Source organism: Acinonyx jubatus, chromosome C1, assembly GCF_027475565.1.
Source record: "Acinonyx jubatus isolate Ajub_Pintada_27869175 chromosome C1, VMU_Ajub_asm_v1.0, whole genome shotgun sequence".
Classification (NCBI taxonomy): Eukaryota; Metazoa; Chordata; class Mammalia; order Carnivora; family Felidae; genus Acinonyx; species Acinonyx jubatus.
In genome coordinates this window covers 217200309-217207688 of record NC_069381.1, presented here as the reverse complement: position 1 = coordinate 217207688, position 7380 = coordinate 217200309, and the positions used below count along the sequence as shown (strand labels likewise).

The 7380-nt window shown below is 62.2% G+C and overlaps 1 protein-coding gene across 2 annotated transcripts; it reads left to right on the top strand.

Moving 5' to 3' along the window:
• Positions 1 to 372: 372 nt before the first annotated feature.
• Positions 373 to 5852, top strand: LOC113595523 (aquaporin-12B-like). 2 transcript variants are annotated; one of them, XM_027045859.2, is made up of 3 exons: positions 375 to 1116; positions 2703 to 2819; positions 4113 to 5852. In XM_027045859.2, exons 1-3 carry the CDS (start codon positions 510 to 512, stop codon positions 4316 to 4318), a joined length of 930 nt encoding a protein of 309 aa, XP_026901660.2. In that variant the 5' UTR covers positions 375 to 509; the 3' UTR covers positions 4319 to 5852. The 2 variants fall into 2 exon arrangements, with proteins under 2 accessions (XP_026901667.2, XP_026901660.2); XM_027045866.2 differs by lacking the exon at positions 2703 to 2819 and having other exon boundaries at positions 373 to 1116.
• The last annotated feature ends 1528 nt before the right edge of the window (positions 5853 to 7380 follow it).

The window sequence follows — 7380 nt, the reverse complement described above, 5'->3', positions numbered from 1 at the left end:
CCCACGGCTCCCTCCCTCACTTGTATGGGGACACCTGGCCCGGCACGCAGCTGCCTTCGCAGGGGGATCTGGGGCCAGGGGACCCACAGTGGAGGCAGAGCCAGGGCCCCTCACCCAGGTGGGACACAGCACAGGGGCAGGGAGCTGCCAGGCCGTGCCCACGGAGCCAAGGGCCCGGGCCGTGAGTCACGGAGCTCCGACGGAGGCTTTGAAGCTGCGTCCAGCACCCGCGGCTGGCCGAGTGGGGGCAGGGGGCCAGGCGTGCCTCAGGCCCCAGGGAGGACGCCTGACCTATGGGCGTCCGCTGTGGTTCTGCTCCCGGGCCGGCAGGTGGGGGGTGGGGGGGCGGGGAGGTGAGGGCACAGGTGTGGCGTTCGCAGGGACAGCCCGCCCAGGCGGACTCTCCCACAGCGGCCCCGTCCTCGGGGCTCAGGGCTCAGGGCGCGCCAGCCCTGACACGTCAGCTCGGGTCCCCCGCTCGGCCTGCTCCTCTAGGGGCCCCCAGGCCGATGGCCAGTCTGAACGTGTCCCTCTCCTTCTTCTTCGCCACCTTCGTCCTCTGCCAGGCGGCCAGGAGGGCGTGCAAGGCCCTGCTCCCGGCGGGCGCCTACGCCAGCTTCGCCCGGGAGGCGGTGGGCGCGGCCCAGCTGGGGGCCTGCTGTCTGGAGATGCGGATGTTGGCGGAGCTCGGCCCCTGGGCGGGGGGCTTCGGCCCCGACCTGCTGCTCACCCTGCTCACCCTGCTCTTCCTGGTTCACGGGGCGACCTGCGACGGCGCTGCGGCCAACCCCACCGTGTCCCTGCAGGACTTCCTCCTGGCCGAAGCCTCCGTGCCCCGCACGCTGCTGAAGCTGGCGGCCCAGGGGCTGGGTGTGCGGGCGGCCTGTGCCCTGACCCGGCTGTACTGGGCCTGGGAGCTCTGTGACCTGCACGTCCTCCAGAACCTCCTGGACCCGCACTGCAGCTCCCCCCTGCGCACGCCCGTGTCCCACGGCGCGCTCGTGGAAGGCGCCGGCGCCTTCTTCTTGCACCTGACCCTCCTCCGCCTCCGGAACAGCCTGCCCGCCTACCGGGTGCCGGCCGTGGCCCTGCTGGCCACCGTCATGACCCACACAGGTGAGACAGGGCTGCCTCTCCCCTGGGCCACGTCAGAGCCTCTGCACCCGTGTGGCCACCGCGCCCACCCGCACCTGCGGACACCCGGGGGTGAGGCCGCCAGCCAAGGGGGACCGCCGGCCCACAGAAGCTGCCGACCTCCCTTTCCCGGGAACCCAGTGGTGGCACGGCGGCCGGCTGGACAGGACCCGGTGCGGCAGGGTGGACCTGGGCCCCCGTCGGGGCCGTCGTTCTGGCTGGATCTTCCACATCCCAGCTGCTCCTGGCCATCTCAGGAGGCCGGCTCCCGGGACAGGTCGGGGCGAGGGGAGGGGCAGCCAGTGCGGTTTCTTCAGGGCCCAGGCCAGGCCCCGCTCTGGAAGCCCCTGCGCATCCTCTGCCGCCCCATCCAAGAGCACCAGGTCCCGCCGTGTCTGCCCCCGCCCCCTCCCCCTCCCCACTTGGCCCCAGATGTCTCCAGGGAGGGCAGCGCCTCCCCCCTCCCATCCTCGCCCGCGCCTCGGGCCCCGGGCCTCCTGACCAAGCTCCCTGGCACCGCCCCCCTCTCCCGGACCCCACGCAGCCACCCTTCCCACCAGTGGTGCAAGCAGAGGGCTGAGGTCAGCTGTGGGCTGTCCGGACTGCTGACCTCACAGGGCAGCTGTCCCGGGCAGGGGAACAGAGCCGTGGGGGTGGGGTGCAGGTCATGTGGCTGGCGGCTCACTCCTGCTCAGGGCGCTAGGGCTACACCTGGAAGGGCCTGAGGGCCCAGCTCTCCCAAGTCTGCTTTCGGGGGCGGGCGGGGCCCGGTAGGGACAGAACCAGAGGGCTGACTTTCTGAGACGCCGTCCAGGGTCTGGAACAGAACAGACATCACGTGCCCGGGAAGGCGCCGCGAGAGCCCGCGCACAGGCGGGGAAACTGAGTCACGGGTGAGCAGAGACTTGCCAGGAGCAGGGCTGTGCGTCCGGACTGCCTGGGGTCCCGCCCGGGGGAGATGCCGGGAGCTCCTGAGTCCGCCCTGCCGCCACCCAGGGCGCCTCCTGGAGATCCTGGTCTGCAGAGTGCTTCCCACTCTGGTCTGCCCGGACGAGGCCGGTGCTCTTTGGCAGCGGTGGACGTGGCTGGGGTTGAAGGACGCTGGCTTTTTCCCCAGCCCCTCCTCATCTGCCCTGCCCCTTCCCCTTTCTCTTGTTTCTTCACTGGGCTCAACCCTTCTCCACCATCTGTCTCTGTCTCTGCCTGTCTCCCTGTCTCACCGTCTCTGTCTCTCTCTCCATCTCTCTGTCTCTGTCTCCCTTTCTCTCAAGGACAAGTGCCCCCAGGTGGACAGAGGAGAAAAGAGCTGGGGGAGATGAGCGGTGGGTCGGGTGGGGGAGGTTTGCGGACGGACTCTTGTCCCAGCTGCTCCCTGATCCAGGGACCTTTGGCTTTGGCCGAGTAGCCCTCCTGCCCACGTCCCCATCAGTACAGGGGGGCGAGGATAGGCTGAGCCCCAGCCTGTGTGCCGGGAACCACGGTGGGGATTTCCGGGGTGGCTCCTCTCCTGGCCGGAGAGGTGGCCGCAGGCAGGGCCCCACGGGGACGGTCTGTGCCTCCTCCCACAGCTGGGCCCTTCACGTCTGCCTTCTTCAACCCGGCCCTGGCCACCTGGGCCACCTTCCACTGCTCGGGCCACACCCTGCTGGAGTACATGCAGGTGTACTGGCTGGGTCCTCTGACAGGTAAGGGCAGAGGGGTCACCTGGGAGTCTCCGTGGGCAGCAGGCAAGGCCAGGCCTGGACAGTGGCTTGGGGATTGCCACGCAAAGCATTTGTGGTGGACGTGGGTGCTGGGCGGGCAGGAGGGACGCACCCACGCCTGCAGGGCGCCCTCGCGGACCCTGAGCCCGGGGCCCAGGCAGGGACCGCTTCTCCAGCACCTGGCCTTGGCCCCTCGGCCTCACCACACTCTCCACACCTTGTCCGGCGGGTGAGCGGGGTCCAGTGGAGCTCTGGAAGCTTCCTCCACTTCTCTCTGTCTACACGGTGGGCGTGTTCTCGGGGAGCACAGCCTCGGCCTCCCCGGGGCTCCCAGGCAGCTGTAGGAGCCATGAGAACTCCCATCGTTCCTATTTGCGACTTCACTTTCCACTTGACCGCGGCCTCCGGTGCATGTGGTCCATCCGCAGAAAGCACCGGGAAGAGAAGCAGTCCCTGCCCTGCCCGCATCCCCGCCCCCCTCCAGAGGCAGCGAGGGTCTCCTTAACCCCTCCCCCTTCCCTACATAACAGGCTCGCAGAGCCACTTCTGGGTTTTCAGTTAGGGCACTAACTCTCTCGGCCCTCCCTGTGACTTCCTCCCCCGCCGCCTCCCGGGGACGAGCCCTGTGCACCTGAGAACAGCCCTCAGGCTCAAGGGGGCTTCCCTGTGTAAGTCCTTAGAAGATTCACGTACACTTGAAGAAAATGTGCTCTCCTGTCCCGCCGTGGCCCACTTACCTTCCCAGTGACCCTAGCGGCCACGTGAGAATTTAGGATTCTCTGCTCTATGAGTTCTGGGAAGAACCTGGGAACCAGGGGCCGGGCCCTGCCCTCAGCACACCCTGCACTTCCCAGCCCCGGCCCCACCCACACCCGTCTCCTCCCTCGCTGTCACCTCCACTCTTGCCTACACGCCCAACACAGCCATGCACAGGGATGACAGGTCACTTGGGAGGCAGCCCTGGGAAGAAAGAGGCTGTGCACGCGGCCCACGACATTTGTGCCGGCGACACCAGGCCCAGGTCCCCGGACCCTGGCCGAGAAGTGAGCCCGGTTCCTGATGGGTCATGCACGTCTCCCAGGGGTAGGCGCAGGGGGCGGGGAAGGGAGGGAGGTGTGGGAAGGGCCAGACCAGGGTCCGGGCGCTGGCTCCCTGACGGAGGTGCGCAGGCTCCCCCAGGCCCAGGCCTGCGGGGCCCCCGTCGCGAGCACCCGGGCTGCCTCATGCTGTAACGAGCCGACTGGGCCCTGTGGTCTGACGCCTGGTTTCTTGCAGGGATGGTCCTGGCCGTCCTGCTGTATCATGGCCGCCTTCCTCGCCTGTTCCAGAGGAACCTGTTGTACAGCCAGAAGAACAAGTACCGAACTCCTAGAGGGAAGCCGGCCCCGGGGCCTAGAGACACCCAGACGCCTGCAGAGGGGTGCAGAAGCCGGGAGCCTGGGCGGGGTGGGGCGGGGCAGCCGCTGCCGGGCTCCCGCTGAGCCAGCACGGTCTGCGGGGAGGGCCGGGGCTCTGGCTGGACTCTGGGGCCTCCCTGAGCCGAGGGGGCACCGGACCCGCAGCCCTTTCTCCCCCCAAACCTTTCATCAATAAACCATTCCTAAGACCTGCCCGTCTCCCTGGCCTGACAGAGGCTTCTGGAAGGGCAGGCAAGGAAGGGCATACGCCATGGAGGCTGGTCTGTGTCACCTCCATCTTCCCACGGGGCGTCTCTTGCCTCTTTACAGAATTAGGATCAAAGGGAAGACCGAGGAGGAAAGGCAAGAGGTCCAGGGTGGGTCACGGGGTCCTGAGAAGATGCTGGGGTAGAGGTTCCACAGGTGGTGCCTGGCTGCCCAGAACACACCGCCCGGGAGGCCCGAGCAGCCTCTCGCCCTGAGACCTGCTGGCCACGCGGGGGAAGGCGGCCGGAGCCTGAGGCTGCAGGGGAGCAGGCTGGACACAGGGTCCGGGTCCCACCATCCGCCAGCATCTGACCCTCAGGGCGGCACGCCCCCGGGTCCTCGTGGCTGGGCAGGAGTGAAAGGAGAATTCGGCCCCCCCCACTTCCCGTGGCCGCCCCTTCGCCCCTTTTTCACCCGCTCTCCACCTGGCCTGGCAGTGAGGCTGCTCCCTCTGGGCCCCAGCTCCCTCTCCCCTCCCCGGAGGGGCTGCTCCGGGAGGGGTGAGCAGGCCCAGGTCTCTGAGGCCAGCCCTGTGTGCCTTCTGGAAGGCCTGATGGGGCTACCCGGAAGCTTCCGGAAGGAGGACCAGGTGCGCACAGGGTTGGTGCCAGGATGGGGGGCCGTCCAGCCCCCTTTGAAAGGAGTCTTTGTGGGCCGGGGGGCCGGGGGTGATAGCAGAGGTTGCAGCCCCAGGACGGAGGGGAGGGTCCTGGGGGGCCAAGGTTAGAGGCTGGCTGGCACGTCTGTCCCCAGAGAACGTGGCCTCTGCACAAATACTTCCAGGACAGAAGCTTCTGGTGCTCACTTAGTAAATTTTTTTTTTTTTAAGTAGGCTCCACATCCGGCAAGGAGTCCAACGCGGGGCTTGAACTCACAACCCTGAGATCAAGACCTGAGATAAGCTCAAGAGTGGGACACTCGATCGACTGAACCACCCAGGCGCCCCACTCATGTAGTAAACGTAACCAGTGAGTTCCTACAGGAAAAGCAAACCTGTGCACATTGTAATAAATAATATCAGCAAATTATCAGAATTCCCTGAGGAGTTTAGGGTCTTTGTTTTGGAAAACTTCAACGTCATAAAGCAATCCCCACGTGCTGGGAAGTGTGACTTAAATTTAAGGAACACTGCACTTGATGGAAAGAACACAGTTTTCATAATTTCCATACGAAGCTCTGATGAACTGATAACTAACGTGGGAGGCAACTTAAAAATTACTACAAAAAGTTGATGACGAGTTTAACACGAAGAATGCAAAATGGTTCCATACTGGGCCACTGTTTAATATAATCCCCCTTGTTAATCAATCTAGGAATAAAATCATACGATTATCTCCACTGACACTTAAAAGGCCTCTGAGAAAATATAACATCTGTTTCCTGTTCAAAAAGATGCGCATTAGGAAGCGGTGGGTCATTTCTTAATCATGCATACACGCCTACGTGCGCACAGGGCGCGCCCACAACCCGACGCCCCACTCGGTGGGAACAGACCACGTCTGGCCGAGTCAGAAAGACAGTGAGGAGTCGCGGCTCCTGCTAAGATACGAGCGGATGAAACCGGACAGGAGGGAACAGTTAGAGGAAAACCAATTCCTATCTGCAGACAGCGTGATAGTGACACTGGAAGAAATGGACACCACAAAACCAATCACAAGCACTGAGAGCCTCAGGACGGTGGCGGAATGTCACATTAACAGGCACTAGGGCCGCCCGGGAGGCTCAGTCGGTTGAGCGTCTGACTTCAGCACAGGTTGTGATCTCACGGTTCGCGAGCTCGAGCCCCGCATCGGGCTCTGTGCTGACGGCTCAGAGTTTGGAGCCTGCTTCGGCTTCTGTGTCTCCTCTCTCTCTGCCCCTCCCCTGCTCATGCACACTCTCTCTCTCTCTTAAAAATAAATAAACATTTAAAAAATTAAAAAAAAATAGGCATCCAACAGGCTTCACATAGCATACAATGAGAAGAAAAATATTAGTAACAGCAAAGTTGTAAAGAGCTTAGAAATAAATCTAACAGGGAATGCGTAAATCCTGGTTCCAGTGAAAATTTTTTTAAATTCCCGAAAGACTTGAAAACACGGAAAGTCATCCCTTGCTCTTAGAAACGATATCCCAACATCCTAAGGATGTCAGTTCCCCCCAAGTTAACACATACGTGTTGATGATACAGTAATAATAGTAAAGTCATTAGCATAAAATTACATAATATAGAATCGTAAATATATAATAGTAATAAAAATAACAAATAATAACGTCAGAGTGCTTTGAGGCTGGATGCCAGATTCCCAGATCAGTATGAAAACAGCCAGCAAGAAAGCCAAGCAAATGCCGCAGGAGACACGCGCGGGCGGTGGCACTGTGGTCAGGTCACCAAACACAGCTCAAACCCTCCGCAGTCACAGCACGTGCTACGGGCGAGTGGACAAAGATGACTGTCCACAACGAGGCCCAAGTACAAAGGACACTCAGTATCTGACGGGCGCGGCCCCAGCGTCACTAGGGAGAAAGCAGACATCGCGGTAAATGGTGCCCGGGCCGTGTGGGGGAGGGTTGACTCTGTGCCTCGCACCGAGTGAACGCCCAGAAGGGACTCGAAGCCATTGGAGACCTAACTGTAAAAACGTGAAAGCGGGGGTGACGTTCTTTCTACACTTGGGAGCGGGGGAGATCTCTCTGACCGTGACAGAAAATCCAGAAGCAATAAAGAGACTCGATACCTATAACAAATAGCAAACTAGGGAGAGAGTTGGCAACCTTTGTCACAAAGGGTGAAGACTAATGTACAAAGAACTCTTTAAAAAATAGTTTTAGCGGTGCCCGGGCGGCTCAGTCGGTCACGATCTCGAGGTTCGTGAGTTCGAGCCCTGTGTCAGGCCGGG